The sequence below is a fragment of the Protopterus annectens genome, chromosome 14.part0, assembly GCF_019279795.1.
Source record: "Protopterus annectens isolate FY-2018-M chromosome 14.part0, PAN1.0, whole genome shotgun sequence".
Taxonomy (NCBI): Eukaryota; Metazoa; Chordata; order Ceratodontiformes; family Protopteridae; genus Protopterus; species Protopterus annectens.
This window is the reverse complement of record NC_056748.1, coordinates 1021214694-1021232327: the sequence shown is the minus strand read 5'-3', so window position 1 is coordinate 1021232327 and position 17634 is coordinate 1021214694. Positions and strand designations below refer to the sequence as shown.

Here is a 17634-nt window from a genome sequence, read left to right as displayed (position 1 = left end):
CTGTGCTGAGTTTGTGACCATAACAGGAATGGATGAGGGAGGGTGGGTGGGGTGGGGGTGTATAAAATGCCCCACATAGTTATGGGCATTGCCCAGTCAAGCCCTGTTTCTTAAGCACAATGTGTAAAAGCCTTAAACCAACTGCCAGACCCAATCTCTTACAGAAGATACATGTTGATGCAAAATCTATTACTCTGTTATTTTGTTTGTTTGCCTGTTTAGTTTTGAGTAGTCTAACAGAGAAGACCTAGGGAGGTCAAAAATTAGCTGTAGGTGTCCTGCAAGCATGTAATTCTAACCCCCACCAAAAAAATGTAGCTATAAGCAGTAATATTTCTTATTTTTGTATGACTTTGGGGTGTTGAACAAAAGCTGCTTCTGCAGCATTTATATTGTCTGTAATTGGGTTGCTTTAATCATTGTACTAAAGAATAAATTAATGTATTACTAGGCTTGAATTATGTAATATAGGCAAATCATGTTGCATTTTAGCAGTCTAAACATTGTGCACTTAACAGGATCATAGGAAGTTACTAGGCTATTGGCCATGAGGATCTTATAACCCTAGCCAAGAGTTTAGCCCATGTTTAGACAAGTCAGCACCTAAAGCCCCTGTCCAGCAGGGACACAGGTGGAATCTCAGGGGTGTATTTTCTGTTTTCCATCCAGTTATCCAGGTTGTACTGAAAAAGGGATAATGAGGTACTCTGCTTGACGTGGAGAGGGAGTCTATTCCACAGATGGGGGAGTCTCTGGGACACAAATCTGTCCTGCCAACAAGTCATATTGATATCACAGACCAGGTTGAGGCCACACGTACAGGTTGCTCAACTGAAGCTTGACTTATGGATATGCAGCAGTCTCATCAAAGAGGGGTCTGAGATTGTTTTGTATGCCAGACAGAGGTCACCTCTGAGGAGTCTGCATGAAACTGAGTAGAGGAACAGAGTTTTTAGCCTATCTGTGTAGGGTAGATATTTGAGGCCCTGGATTCTCCTGGTGAGGAACCTCTGTAGTCTCTACAGCTGCTGCATGTGCTTTGTGAGGTACATGCTGAAGGGGGCGTTGTACTCAATAATTGGCATTAAAAGTGAAGAATACAGAGATGTTATGACCTCTTTGTCCCTGGATGAGATACCCTTACTTATGAGGTGGACCATGTAGAAAGCTTTCTGTACAATGGAAGAAACATGGTGGTCAAAAGTCAGGTTGCTATCAACCTGGGTGCCCAAATCCCTCACTAATGATTGTGTACATAGGACATTGTTATTAATGTAATAATATGTGGGGATGTCACTCTCCCCAAAGGGGATGATGATGCATTTTTTGGCATTCAGCTTGGGGCCATGTTTCTCACACCAGTCATTTGTTTGGGTGAGACCCTCTTGCGGGACGTTCACATCACTTGGGGAATTGATGACTGTGCCCAGCTTGCAGTCATCTGCTTTGGTCAGCCATAGCCCACTAGTTTTGGCCTGCACCTCAGAGAAGTATATCCCGAATAACAGAGGGCCCAAGACCGTTCCCTGTAGTATGCCACTCATTATGAGTCTACTGCTTGAGGTGGCTTCCCCTACTTTGATTAGATCAGTTCTATCAGTGAGCCAGTTTGCTACCCATCTGGTAACATATGGATTGATGCCAAGTTGGGAGAGTTTATCTATTATGCCTGAGTGGGGAATAGTGTCGAAGGCTTTCGCCAGGTCAAGGTAGGCAGTGTGCACTGACTTCCCCTCATCCATGCCTTTGGTGACTGTCTCAAAGAAGTCAACCAGATTTAACAGACATGACCTCCCCTTGACAAAGCCAAACTGTGTGGGGTCAAGTGTTTGGAGGTTGCCAATATCCCTATTAATGAAGTCCATGATAATCTGTTTCATGGCCTTAGATCAGGCTAGTTAGGCTGATGGGTCTATAATTTCCCAGATCGGTGGACGCTCCACCTTTGTGTAAGAGATAACAGAGGTTGTCCTCTACTCAGCTGGGGCAAAGCTGGTACTCAGGCTTTGGTTGAACAGGGTGCCTACTGGTGCTGCAAGTTCATGCCTGAGTTCGTGTAGGATGCAGCCTGGGATGTTATCTGGTCCCATGAAGGCTGTATTTTTTACCTTTGAGAGGGCAGTGATGACTTGTTCCCTAGAGATAAAGGGTGGAGGCATGTACTGGGGAATGTCCTGATTTACTAATGGAGGCGACAGAGGGGAGAAGTTTTCTCTGAATCTGTCAGCTAGTAGATTGGCTATATCTACAGCATTTGTGTATGTGGTGTTCTTGACCACCAGTTCTGAACAGGTCTGTGTGCTTCCTTTGAGATTACAGACATATGTAAAGAAGGCCTTATGATTGTCTCTATAGATATGGCCAATTTGGACTCAAAGTTGGCTTTAGAGGATTTCACTAGTGCTCTTATTTGCTTGTTCAGGCTAAGGAGAGATTGCTTCTACTTGGTCACCTGCTGCTTCTTGGTCCTGGACAGCAATTTTTTCCTTTTGTTATATAGTTTATTTATTGGAGATGTCCACCAGACAGGTTTACTGCTCCTTGTGGAGGATGATTTTGGCCTGTCAGGTATTCCTGATTCCATGCATCTATATAAATACTTGTATAGTACTTTGGTGTAGATTTGGCCATTGGTGCTAGTTTCTACAGTGGGGGAGGGGGCTGCGAGGCTGTTTATACCATCCCTCAGAAGGTTGTAATCAGCTTTGGAAAAGTTTATATTATATATTGCAGTACTTTCTTTAGAGACTTCAGCAGATGCAAAGGCTTTGACATTTGTCAGGTTATATACTCTGCATTATTTAGGTGATCAGTACCATCTGATCGTCACTCCTTAAGCAACCATTGTTGCACATTACCGAGGTACAGTTTAAACTGTGCTACACATCTACACACACAGCTAAATATCTAGATGTAAAGTTGAAAGAATTTTCCTTGAATTTTCAGAACATGCTTAAGGACTCTTGGGATTTCCTTAGGAAGGTTGGAAATGATTTGTTCTCTGACTAAGTTATGTTTGTAACAATTGATGTAGTGGATTTGTTCACATCCATCCCCATGTTGAAGGGTTGGAATTTTTAACAGAGGGTCTTGGGAAGTACGGGAAGTTCAATGATAGGGATATTTACTTGATTAATACCCTGATGGAATTAGTACTAAAGAATAATTTCCTTTATTTTGAAGGAGAGTTTTGCCATCAAGAAAAAGGAGTGGCAATGGGTGCAATGTGTGCACCCACATATGCCTACCTGGTGCTTGCATGATGGGAACATTATTATATATTTCATTCCATATACAAAGAAAATTGGGTTTTATATTGTCGGTTTCTGGATGACATTTGTATTTTTTGGACAGGGAGGATGGACAAGTTTGTTGAATTTATGCAATACATTGCTTCCACTACCAAGTTTTTGAAATTCACCTATAAATGTGGATTTGATTCTATTGATTACTTAGATGTGAAAATTACTAAAGACAAGGAGAATAAAAAGTTTAAATCAGACGTTTTCAGAAAAGACACTTATTGCAATTCATTCCTTCACTTCAACAGCACACATCCATTTGCCCAAAAGAAGAGTATTGTCAAAGGTCAGCTTGTTAGAGGCAGCAGGATGACCTCAGACAATTCAGATTTCTCAAGGGAAGTGAATTTTTTTGGAGAATATGTTTCTGTAAAGGGCTATCCTGCTTGCATGATTAGGCAAACTATTGAGGAAGTGTTTTCACACAGGTATGATAGATTTGCACCTCTACTAGGTATTGAAGAGGTTAAAATAGGTGATGAAGTGACTATAAGTAAGAATATTGGGTACGAAAATGTTTTCGTGCTTGATTATAATGGGGACAATAATGTAATTACAGAATCCCTTAAGGATGAATGGGGGAGATTTAGTGCCCTATCAGATTTGGACCTCCATTTTGATTTACCTATCAGATTTGTTTATAGGAAAGGAAGAAATATAAAAAATATTTTAGAAAGCAATGGTGGGGGTAAAAAGAAAGTTAAAAGAGTAGGAGCCTACAAATGTGGAGAGTGTCCACAATGTCCCCATATACTTACAAGTCAGAGGTGTACATTACCTGTCGTAATAAAAATAGTTTAACAACAGTTTATAGCAATTGCGAAGCAAATGGGGTAGTATACCTTGTGACATGTGAGAACTGTGAATGTTTTTATGTGGGGAAAACTAAGAGGTGTTTAAGGAGTAGGATTTACGAACATCTATATGACATTAAAAAGGGTAATGCAAAGAATGCATTATTTAAACACAGTAAGGTTAGTGGACACACATTATTTAAATTCTTTGTCATTGAGGTGGTCCAGAAGGATGCCAGAGGGGGGGCCATGGGAAACACAATTGGGATACCGTGAGGTTTATTGGCAGTTGATTCTAGAAGCCAACAAGTGGCCCGGTTTAAATGATATGATATCCCTGGCACCAGTTTTAAAGTTACGGGCTGCCAAATTATAGATGCTATGCCTAACTACACGCTATGTTTCCTTGAGGATGTTTTTTCATATATTTTTAAAAATTTCTATTCATACCACCTTATACATACTAGGTACCATATATCCACACATTTACTTATTTAATTATTTATTTATTTATATATTTATACATATTTTTATAGTGTTGTTTCTCTATTTCTTAACAGGGCTTGTTAATAAGATTTTAAAGTTTTTAACTAAGAATTGATAATGTTTCAGGTATCCATCATATTTTTATTATCTTACACTTTCCATGATAGACCTGCATTTGTTTATTTATTTATATTTCAATACACAATTGTATACATTGGTATTTTAATAGGCTTGTAGATTTGAGCATGTCATTTATTTGCTTGATTAAATTATAGACAGAAGTTTATTATTTATCACGGGTTCATTTATGGTGCATTTTGCATCTTAGTCACACATAAATTATACTGCATATATATATATATATATATTATATTTTATATTTATTTATACTTATTTATGTGTTACTAAACAATGTTAATTGGTTTACTATGAGATTAATTGCACGCAATCAATGTAATTGGAAACCTTATTTAAGGTTTGAATTGTGTTTTGGTTTGCATTCTGACGAAGTTGCGGATGAAAACGTACTGTTTGAGACTTCAGCGTTAAAGTTTTAATTTTGATTTGCTGTGTTGTGAATAAATTATTTTTCGGGTCAACAGCTGTCCAGTGCTCTTATTTTGGTTTTGAGTTCTGGTGTGGGCACTTTTCCTTTTTTGCTTTCACAGTTTAAACTGTGCTACACTTGGCTGATGCTTAGTGATCTTCATACAATTTCAAGTCGCCCATCCGAAGCTGCTAATAAAGTACGTGTAATTTACTTCTTCACGACAATAAGGAGTGTGCACAATCAACAAAGTAGTTATAAACTTTGGCTGTGGTAGGGGCTGTCTGGATGGAAGTATCTTATGCTTTCATCTGGTCATTTTAAACAGTCTTTAATCTGGTTTTGTGTGTGTCTGTGTATGTGTGTAAGAATTAATTTGAAATACTTTGGCTGGTGTGTGTTTGAGTGAAACAGGTTTGAAATATGTGGCTTCATTATTATTTACGTTCTATTCTTTTCTTACACAGACATCTGAGAATGATGTGATCAACAATGCAGTTACAGCTGCTGGCTTTGGGGGTTAATCCATCCTTACTAACCTCAAGGATTCACAAAAATTAAAGCTTGAACAATGGTATAAGAAGTTGCTAAATTTGCAGCAAATACCATTTCAGGACCCACCACTGTACAGTAATGAAAAGCCTAAATTGATTAGAACTGCCACATTTACTAACACGTGTACAACTTCTTACCACCTACAAAATTATCCAGCATCCATCTGCTTGTCCGGTACTAAAAAACATTCTACATAACTATGTTCCTATTGAGACATTGCGATCTACTGACCAAAAACTCCTGTCTACACACCTAGCAAATTTGCTGAGCATTGTCTGTACTCGTACAAGGTTGCTAAGGCCTGGAAATCCTTATCTGTATCCACCAGGTCTATACTACCCTCCCTCCCATCTTTCAACTCCACTCTGAAAGACTCCCTAGCTAAATTCTGTCTCTGTTCTTCCTCAAAACCAGGATAAACTCAATCCCGAAATGTGAACAAGTAGCTTTTCATTCCTTATACCTCCTTACTCTCCCTTCTTCACTTAACTCATTACTGCTATGCTAATTCTCTTCCCTGACTTTCTCTCTAAATATACCGTAAGTCTGTTTTCCCTCACTTAAAAATGCATTTCTTGTTTGTATTAGATCAACTTACCTTTAATTTCTCTACAAACTGTTTAAAATTTCTCTAAGTATTAAATGACTGTCATATACCTTGTATCAGTTCTTAACTAATGTTTTTATATTATGTCTAATTTGTTATAATTATTTAAACTGCAGATTTTGTTTTATTTTTGAGGATTGTATAATTATTTTTCTTAAAATGTTTTGTATTAATTTGGAGCTTTTCTCCCCAGGCATTAGCTGAAAATGGGCTTTTACCCAGTCTGACTTTTTTGATAATCAAATGTCAATAAATAAATAAGTTATCTGTGCTCATCAGGTCAGCGGGATCAATAATTTTTAAAGTTAGAGTGATTAGTCTGTCTTTGTAGGACTAGCATGCATTTGGCAAAGCAAATTGGATTACTTTACCATGACCCTTTTTATCAGAATCAGGTATGTGATGTGTACACAGATGATGGAAATGTGTCCATAACTCCAGAGTATGGATATCGGTGGAGTACAGTGATATCAGTCTGAGTGGCCTTTTATGACTGAAATGTTCTGAAATGAATATTTTTGTCATTATTGGTTTATACATTCTGTTTCACTGCTTACCGAAAAAATGTTCAAAACTACAAACGTAAAATGCACTCTGACAAACACATGTCTAAGGGTCAGCTCCCAGTGTTTTCTCCTGTCTACCTGATGAATCTGGGCATCTTGGGGCAATGCAGTAATTGCCTCATGTACACAGACAACCCTCTCCTCCTACCACCCAACACTACAACCTGTGAGAGATGCACTTATATAGCCAAAATGGAGAACATCGACATCTGTGCAGTGACAGAGACCTGGTTCAAGGCTCCAGAGAGTACCCCTGCATTACCAGGCTATAATTCATACCACACCTTTCGGCCACCTAACGTGGACCGAAACACTAAAGGTGGAGGCGTGTCCATATTCATTAAGGATAACCACACCTCCAAGCTAGTTGCTCAGCATAATGCAGCCGAGATTATCCAAGTGCAACTAACTCTGGGCAAGACTGCAATACAAATGGAAGCAAAGCTCACTTCACCTAAGACTGAACTAGACAGTCAAGAGGTGAAGGTAAACACTTGCACCGCACCACACTCAGCACATAGTCCCTCAAAACCTACACCACCAAAACACACACATAGAAACACAAAACACACACCTACATTCGCGGAGGCTCTCAGTAAAAACCTGCCCAAGCAACAGGGACCTGCAAAGCAGAAACACAAGCAACCATCACCCCCCAACACGACCCAAATGACACATAGCCCACAAACTCAGTGTGCCACTCAACTACAGCCCATAAGGCATAACAATGTACCCAACATTCTAGTCATAGGTGGCTCTATAGTCAGGCACACTGATGTTCCACTCACCAGCTAAACAAGGAGAAAGTTACTGTCAGCTGCCTGTCGGGTGCCAGGATCTGCCACATAACGCATGCACTCAGGTCACTCCACAACAAGTACAAATATGACTCTGTCATTGTCCATGTTGGTGTGAATGACTTGAGACTTACCTCCTTGGACTACATGAAAAGGGACAAGGAGGAGCTGTCCGATCTTGTAGCCCAGGCAAGTATGACCCTAGCCCTGAGTAGCATCCTGCCATCACCCAGAATAATACCATAGTACAAGGACAAAATGATTGACTTCAACAATTGGCTAACTTCTGGTGTCATTCTAAGTGGATCCAGTATCTGTCAGCCTGGGATGACATGATCGACAAACCACGATGCTTTGCCAGAGATGGCCTGCACCTGTTGCCCCTGGGATTCCGGATACTGGCTAAGGCTCTAGCCACCCCTATAGTGCCTTTTTAGGCAAGGTTCAAATGACAAATTCACCACCATAACAGGTACAGGCAAGAAGAATCTGAGGGTATTGCTACTCAATGCTAGAAGTCTAAACCTCAAAATGCACTAACTCGAGGCACTCCTTAAAATGGAGAACATCGACATCTGTGCAGTGACAAAGACCTGGTTCAAGACTCCAGAGAGTACCACTGCATTACCAGGCTATAATTCATACCACACCTTTCGGCCACCTAACCTGGACTGAAACACTAAAGGCGGAGGCGTGTCCATATTCATTAAGGATAACCACACCTCCAAGCTAGTTGCTCAGCATAATGCATCCGAGATTATCCAAGTGCAACTAACTCTGGGCAAGACTGCAATACAAATTGTAGCTTGCTACAGATCCCCCACCATGCCCCAGGATTCCCACTCATCATTTCTTGATACACTGGAAAATATTAGGGTACAACCTAACACCCTAATAATGGGCGATTTCAACTACCCTACCATTAACCGGGAAAACTACTCATGTACCAACTCTTGTGCTCAACGTTTTCTGGAATTCATAAATTCCAATGCCTTGGATCAACTTATCCACACCCCCAGGAGGGGCAGCAATATCCTAGACCTGGTTATTACCAACATGGGCAACCGGTGCTCCACACCAGAGTTCAATTCCATGTTGGTAAGATCTGACCACAAGCTAATCACCCTAGACATCCACATCCCTCCCCCACCCCCCATTAGGGAAACCACAGTAAAAAATTTCTCCAAAGCCAACTTCATGCTTCTTAAGACAGAAGTGGCAAACTTCATGACACCCACGCTGACAGACAATAGAGGTATGAATCCTACACAAATGCACTTTATAAGCACTTACATGGATCATGCAATCCCTAACAGAACCAAGATGCTATCCTCCAAAAAAAGGAAGCCATTCTGGTGGTCCCCTGCCATAAACAAACTCTACAACAGAAGAAAAAAACTGTTGCAAAAAATAGTAAAATCCCATGATTGGAGAAACTCCCTGGTCAGCCTCAGTAAGAAGCTGAGGTCCCTCATAAAATCCTCCAAAGCTAGTTATGAAAACAAAATTGCAACTGACTCGACTCTAAAGACAACCATGGAGCATTCTATAGCTATGTCAAGAATCTCAATGGCAACACTCAGATCTGCTCTGAGTTACAGCACAATGGCACTAAATACACAGAATCAACTGATATTGCCAACATCCTGGCAGATAGATTCAGTGCTAAATTTACCCCCCTGTCATCCCCTAAAGGGCCCATCTCTATACCAGAAGAATGCAAAGTTCCTGTAATCACGGCTGCACAGGTAAAAAACACACTATCCAAAGCCAAGAACACAGCATCCATGGGACCTGATAACATCCCAGGCTGTGTTCCACATGAACTACAGAACAAACTGGCACCCCCACCTAAGTACCATGTTCAATCATAGCCTCACCTCAGGCTATGTGCCCACTGAATGACGCACAGTGACGGTTATCCCACTCCACAAAGGGGGAGCAACCACAGACCCCAGAAACTACCGCCCCATTAGCCTAACAAGCCTGGTCTGCAAGGCTATGGAGTGTATCATCATGGAACTTATAAACAATGACATTGGTAATCTCCAAACTCAGGACCCCACCCAGTTCGGGTTTGTAAAAGGCAGATCATGTGGCTCTGCTCGACAGTGGCACAAGAAAATAATTTTCTTGGGTGGCGAAAGCCAGGGTACCTTTTGGCTAGGCTTATATAGTCTCTAGGGCCAATAGCCTAGTACCTACCTATGAACCTATGTACTGAACAAGAAATATAATTTAAAACAGTCAGGAAGGTGAATAAAAACACATGTATTTTTATGCATGTTCCTAAAAATGTGTTCAGGGAGCCTATGGTTTGTAAACAGCCCATAGCCCAAGATGCACTTAATCCACACTGGCCAGATGCATTTTCAATGACGATGAGTTTCAAGGAAAGAAGTTTACTGATCCTCATGCTAAGTCTGTTTTCAATGCAAGACTGTTTTGTTAAGCAAATGACCATCAGTGTTTGTGAAATAAAATTTGAAATCTGTGTAATCACTGTAAAAGTAAAGAAATAGAATGCATACAGTCAGATTTGAACACTGTTTATGGAAACTGGGGAGAGACAGTTATGTAATGGGACACTGGAGTGGCTGCGGGGGGGGGGGGGTGGAGGTGAGTGCTGGTCCATTACCCTGCCTAGGGTCCAATTTGAATGTGATCCAGCTCTGATTATAGGCAGGGTGAAAAATGTAATGGAATAGAGGCCAACATATATTAGTAGTGACTTGGAATTAAATCAGATAAAATATAATACATATATTTCTCCAAAAAATGCTTGCTAGCCTAGCTCACAACTTAGACTTCTTTGCAGTGACACTTGAAGGTCAGTACTTCTACTTACCTATCAGTCAACAACTAAGTAAATTCTGTAGTTTTGTCATGTTGTATATTTCTATGAAATCTGCTTGACAATTTCGGACAAAGATGCGATCACATACTGGTAGGTACTACTAGCAGGTCTATGTAACCATTAGGTTACCTCATTCTATGTAGCAAGGCTCACAACTAACATATATAGTACATGTGGTACTTGTTTTTCTGACAGTGTTATTTTCACTAATTTTGAATGCTACAAGAAAAAAAAACATTTTTTTTACAAAAGAAGAATGACATCCACATATTTGAGATGCTTTTGTCATATTTCCAGTAGTTCTTTTCAGAGAAACAAATGCAAAAGTTATCAAAATATAAATGCATAACACTACTATGATATCCAGTGTAAAAAAACTATATGTTTCATTATTATTATTATTGTTATTGTTGGTGTTATTTTCAGTATTTTAAAGGGTATGGTATTAAATGGAACTTGCATTTTTTTTCATTAAAATTTTAGATGTATCAGCTCCTTTGAAGTGGAAGCTAGGAGTACAATCTGTGGATATTTTATAGGTAATTGTGTGTTGCCTCACATTTATATCAGAATGTCAAACTACGTTGGAGATACAGTCCTATATATATATATATATATATATATATATATATATATATATATATATATATATATATACACATACACATATATATATATATATATATATATATATATATATATATATATATATGTATATTGCTGTCTGTAGTGACCTCATACATAGCCAACTCCATCCTCAGCAATTACTAACCAGTAAGGAACAAAAGTAGACTGCTAGGCCTTTCTTCAACATCACTTAGACATGGCACGCACACCAAAGCATTTGTAGTTGTCAGTTCACCTAATGCATGTCTTTCGGATATAGAGGGGAAACTAGAGTACATGGGGAAAACATACAAGCTCATAGGAAGGACTTGTTGACTCCACATAGAAGTCACTTCAGCTAAGAACCAAACATGGGAACCTATTGCTGTAAGGCAACAGTGCTACTGACAGTGCCACCCAGCTTTATATACAGGTACCCAAAATACCAAAAAGAAGCCATAGTTTGAGAGCAGCCTTCTTGGAAAAGGGTCTATAGAAAAGGGATTAATCCCACCTTCTTAACTACAGTGGAGTAACACCTTCAAGTATTGCCCATCTCACACATTTAAACTGCTGTAAACATGATCAGCTGACCTTCTACTGAGTTCATCTGTTGGCCTGCAGTGGGATGGATGAAGAGTCAGGGCAACCTCTGTTTGACAGCACAGCCATTTTGTCATACTTGTCTGAACCTGCAACATAGAAACATGAGCATTTAATGTACACAGCTTTTAAGAAAGACTGTAAGGCAATACTTGGCTACAACAAATTGATATATATCTGCAAAAAAAAAAGAAAAACATGAAGAAAAATATGATTATACCATGTGGGCAAATATGAACTTCAACAAAGTTGAATTACTGCTCCTAAATGTTACTAACTTTCACCTTTATGTGAAGAATGGAACCTCAGACTTTGACAGGTAAACATCATGATTTCTATATGCTGCGTCCTGCCTCTAGTTATCTAGTATTTTGGACAAACCGTCTACAGATATGCCAGCAAATAGTTCTAATAGCACAAAAGAAGCAGGATTATATATTTTGTTGAAATTACAGGTGGGATATATGCTAATTCTTGGATTTCCTGAAAACAAAGATCCCACAAAAGCTGAGAGTAGACATACAAACACTCTCAAAATAACTAACTAAATAAAAATAGTATTTTGGGGGGAGGGAGTGGGCATGAAATGAAAGTTGTACAGGAACAAACATGATGTAATTTAATTAATTTTCAATGCTAACGTGAGAAATTTGCTGATAATGCAATCAATATGAATTAGTTTACAAAAATCAACATCAGAGGTTGTGGCTCACACAATACACCACTATCATTAAAGGCAAGGCACGAGCTGTTAAAATAATAATAATAATAATAATAAATACAACCAAGGATATTAAGACTTCAAAGTGTACTGAGTAAATAATTTTCATTTCTGCCTTGCAAAGGGTATTTAACAAACAAGATGTCTAAATGGTATTCATAGTGTAAAGACGTATTTGTTGTTGCATTACTTTTTTTCATTTGTATTCATTTGTTAACTGGGTAGACCCACTGGGCACTAGCATCTGTTCAGAGGTGTCCCATGGAATGTTACCCAGATGGACTCCATTTCGGTCATACTGTACAGACTACCAGGAAGTAATGCAAACAGTAACTCATTGGACAAGACCATGTATAACAGCAAAATACTTAAAACACAACTAATACTAATGATTTGCAACAAATGCTGAATATAGTAAAACCTGCTATGGGGTGGTTCATGGTACTGGCTGCTGTCTTGATTTTGATTCAGAAAGTCGACAATTACTCAAAGTAGCCGATTTTCTGACTTTTCTTCTATTCCAGGTGCTCAGTTATCTGAAAAAAGTCATCAAAATCTGCTTGCTTGTTTTGAAAAAAAGCCTGGCATCAGACAGACCTAGACTTGATCCCACAATCAGAAAAGCTCCTGAGGATGTCAGAAATGTCACTTCATGAGCTTCTCACCAGGTTGCAGCATGAAGCAATGAGGAGCTCGGATTTTGGATCAGGCTGCCTTAGGTGACTGTCACAGCCTGATTAAACAGAAAGGAAAGAAGTAATGTGCCAGCAGATAGAGGCACAAGTGTGGGAGCGAGTTTTTTTTTTTTAACCTGCATACATTTTTTACAAGCACTCCACCTGCTGTTTTCAGTTTCAAGAGTATAAGTACTTCATTTAAGTGTGTGAGTGTGTGCGTGCGTGCGTGCGTGCGTGCGTGTGTGCGTGTGTGTGTGTGTGTGTGTGTGTGTGTGTGTGTGTGTGCCATATCCAAGAGTCAGTATTGTCATTTTTTTGTCAGAATTCTGTAGTGATTCATGTTTTTGTACAGACAGGAAAAGCTAAAACATTGCCTATCAGAAGTGAAAATATGCACCAATCCAGCAGCAGTCTTCTGTCATGCTCTGTTTTCTTAAAATGATATCAAAGTCTTCAAACAGCATGAGCTGCCCTTTATTTACGTACTTTTTTTATTTTACTTGTTTGCTGACCCATACAGAAAACTTATCCCAGTGGACCATTTTCGGGTTCAGCCCAAGATTATACAGATAAAGTTTTATGATTCTCCATGTAGTATGTGTTTTCAAAAAGTAAAGTAATAACCAAAACTACAGTATTTGAAACAGTGTAAAGCAATATTTAGGTATGATAGTGAGAAAAAGTATTTACTGTAGACTGAAATTACATAGTGCATGAGAATGAACACTGGAGTACTACTGCTATTTACAGTATATACAAAGGTGGTAATTGGGATGAGAGGGTATCAAGGGGAAAGTGAACACTAGGGGCAATTGTGAGCGGGATGGTAGGGGAGGAAGAATAGTTGACAGGAATGAGGGGAGGGAGAGAAGATATTGAAGGCAGGAGTTAGAGAAAGGGTAGCCAATGGTAAGGGGGAATCCCCCCTTTCACAAGGCATATAAAGAAAGTGCACTAACCAAGGAAAATGGTTCCACTATGAAATGTTGACTTCCTGAAAGTCGATGCTTCAACAGAAGAAAAAAATGCCCTTAAAGCCAGAAGGGTGAAAAAAATCCCTTTTTCTTTTTGTTTTGTGTGTGTGTGTGGGGGGGACAACTCTCCACACCCCCAGAATTTATTGCTGAAATTTACACACACACACACACATATATATATATATATATATATATATATATATATATATATATATATATATATATGTATATATACACATACACACACACATACATATATAGCAACTCCAGAGATGCACTTACTCGAAGAATGGAGAAATCTCCTTAGAAAGTGAATCATTGCCAGCACACAATTAGAAATTGTACCAGCAACAATTTCATATGGAGAAAAGCATTCAGAGTTCTGCTGTTGGACATCTTTTTCTGTGAGCTGTTGTCACACAGGGAATTTCTCCTTGTGATTGTGTAGAGAGGCCAAAGAAAACTATTGCCTCCGTACACTGAAAGTCACAGGTCTGTTAATGCTTGTCAGTGCAGGCATTAATTAGCTTAAGAAGTTAGCTTATGATGTCTGTCATCTGCTCCGTTCTTAAATTTTGAAATTCCAAGCAGACTGTAGTCCTCTATCTGACCCATACCTAACAAAGGCTGGCTAACTGGTTGTGCTGAGTTACTTTATGTGCATGATTGCAGAATTTATTACTAAGCAGTTGGTACCCGTCAACGCACCTTATGGTAATTGCTAACACAGTAGAAGCAAATAAAGTAGCTGTGCCAAATAATTATTCAGCTATAAATGACTGAATTAATGCCTTCTGTTCATGTGTTTGCATAGCCACACATACGATGTGTGTAGGAGTCTTATCGGGGTGTAGCACTGAAAGAAGGGAGAGTGCCTTGGTTTTAACTTTGACATAGAATAGCATTAAAGTGGGGCTTATAGTTTGTCATTATGGGATATTAATTTATTGGCCAAGATAGCAAAACAGTTTTAAATGCATGTCATACAATTATTTAAAAGACAATAGTGTTCAAGTAGAAATCCTTTCTTTCACCAGTACATCAGATTTCCATAATTGTCTTAAGTTTGTGTCTTTCAGCTTTTCCCGGTTAGGGATCACCACAGCAGAACTCCAGTCCGCTAATGATTGGTAGTGGATTTTTACGTACCGGGTTACCAGCCCTGACGCACAACCTTCAACGAATTCACGTATGCCTTCACACAGAAGACGCTCTAGCTGAGAATCGAACGGGACAACGTCTTGCTATGAGGCGACAACACTACCGCAGCATTACGTAACATTAGCAAATTGAACTTACAAATCAGATAAACCAAACACAGTCATCCTTTAGTAAAGCTATTTGAGTTATTATTGCACAACTTTGTAAGTATATAACAGGAATAGTTGTGTATGATTTTGGTCCTTTGTCCACTATTATTTTTGGCTTTTGCCTTGATTTTTGAGATAAGAGATTGAGACCGAAACATTTGTGGGTGGGGGACTGCACACTGCATTCTGACAGCAGTGAGCTGAGAAGATTAATGCCTGTGCATCAAAAAGTAACAAGCTGACCATTATTTTTTCACTTTCCATTGCAGGCTTACATCAGCCACTTTACCACTACACTAGTGGGTTTCTATGGCTCTTTGGGCAGAATGTATGTGATAGCAGCTGATCCTTACCAATGTCACACTGAGTAGCATTGCCATCTAACAGTGCTCTGTTCTCTGAGTTTTTGTCTATGATTACTTTTTTGTGGAGTCTGCATGTACTCTTGTCTATGGGTTTTATCCAAGTGCTTTGCTGTCTTCTCCCACACCCTCATCTCCTTCAAATATACTTCTGGCTATTTGTATTTTTACTTTTGTTCCAGTTTAACCCCAGAGGGGAACTCTTCATTGATAGGGCAGGAAGGCAGGTAATTTTCCCTGGTCAGGATTGTATATCTTTGCAATTGTATTCTCATTTTTTTTTGGCACTACTGTTTTGCTAGCTTTGAATGTTAAGCATTAGACACAGTTTATTTTTTTCTTGAAAAAAAAGTAGAAATTAATTTTTTCCTTACATGTGTTTTTTGTTCAGGTCATTATTAAATAAAACATTTTGTAAAACAAAAAAGCTGTATAATGCACATCAGACATTTACAACCCTATGATTAATGCACTTAAATCCTCCAGATTTATAACAGTGGAATCTTAGCCAATTAGGGTGTGTTAAAAGGGTTTATATCAGTCCGTTGAAATGGCTGAATATCGAATACCAGATGTTCAAACTGTAAAGTTCGAACACTGGTAATCACGAAGCTGCGTCCCACCAAATCCTTTTCAAGGGAAAGAATTCGGTGGGCCGTTTCTGTGGCTTTGCGAGTATCAGGACTGTGGTAGGAAGTTACGGGTCGGGTTCAGGTAAGTGTGCGATTGTGTGGTTGTAAGGGTTAGGGCACAGGTTAGGTGAGTTAGGGTTAGGGTGCGGGTGAGGTGGGTGTGCGATAGTGAAATACTTTAGGGTTAGGGCGGGATAGGTGAGTTAGGGTTAGGGCGCAGGTCAGGTGAGTGTGCGATAAGGACGGACCTTAGGGTTAGGGTTTGGGTTAAGGTAAGTGGATAGGTTGTAGTGTATGTACAGTTTAGTGTAGGGTTAGATGTAGGATTTTGAGTGTATGTGTGTGGATTGATGTTGTTTTGGTGTGTTTGTGTTGCGTGTGTGTTTATTGGAGCAGCGATTTTTTTCCCTGGGAAAAAAATAGCTGTTTCAAGACTTTGATGTTTTTGCAGCTCGTGGTTTGAAATTCGAACATATGAACTGATATAGACCCGTGTTAAAAGCATAGGGGGAGCTAAAAAAGTAAATCAAAGTTTGAAAAATCAAGAAAGAAATGATCTATATGGATGGTGTAGGACCAGGATGAGGGGAAAATAGGGGATGAGAACTGGAGAAATATGGGGGGGGGGGTAGAGGAGCTGGTGTGCAACAAAGGTCCTCAGACAACTTTGTCTAAGGCTTCATTTCACATAAGGCTGGGTTTGGTGACTAAAGTGAGTCAAGTGGGTATAATGAGTGGGTATATACTGAGGTAGTGTGAAAATGAATGACTGCATCTGTTATTTGATCACCGGTAAAGGTCATTAACTTACTCTGATAGAAACCCACTCCATTTTAGTTGCCCCATCCATTCATAGGTTGGTACTAGGCTATCGGCCCTAGGGTCTATACAAGCCTAGCCATGACAATTCCCTGGCTATTTCTTCCCACACTATTTACTTCCCTGGACCCCTGTCTAGCAGGGTGACTGATGTGATCCCCGGGGTGAATTTCCTTTCTCCCATCCAATCATCAATGTTCCTTTTGAAGAGGGCCAAAGAGGTGCTCTGCTAGACATGTATAGGCAATCTATTCCAGAGTCTGGGGAGTCTCTGGGTTAGGAACCTATCCCTCCAGCATGTTTTGTTTATTGTGATGAAAAGGTTTAGATCCCTGGAGCGTGTGGCTCTGATGGATTGGGATTTCTTTAACTGTAGCATGTCCAACAGCTTTGGGTTTGACATGGCCTTGTATGTT

At 39.5% G+C, this 17634-nt stretch overlaps 1 protein-coding gene across 2 annotated transcripts in view; it reads right to left on the bottom strand.

Moving 5' to 3' along the window:
• The window catches only part of LOC122789403 (lactosylceramide alpha-2,3-sialyltransferase-like), a 246997-nt gene that overhangs the window by 110141 nt on the left and 119222 nt on the right, over nt 1-17634 (bottom strand). For both annotated transcript variants that reach the window (XM_044056828.1, XM_044056826.1), the window contains exon 2: nt 11712-11809. In XM_044056828.1, coding sequence (XP_043912763.1) covers nt 11712-11809 — 98 coding nt within the window. The remainder of the gene's footprint in view (nt 1-11711; nt 11810-17634) is intronic.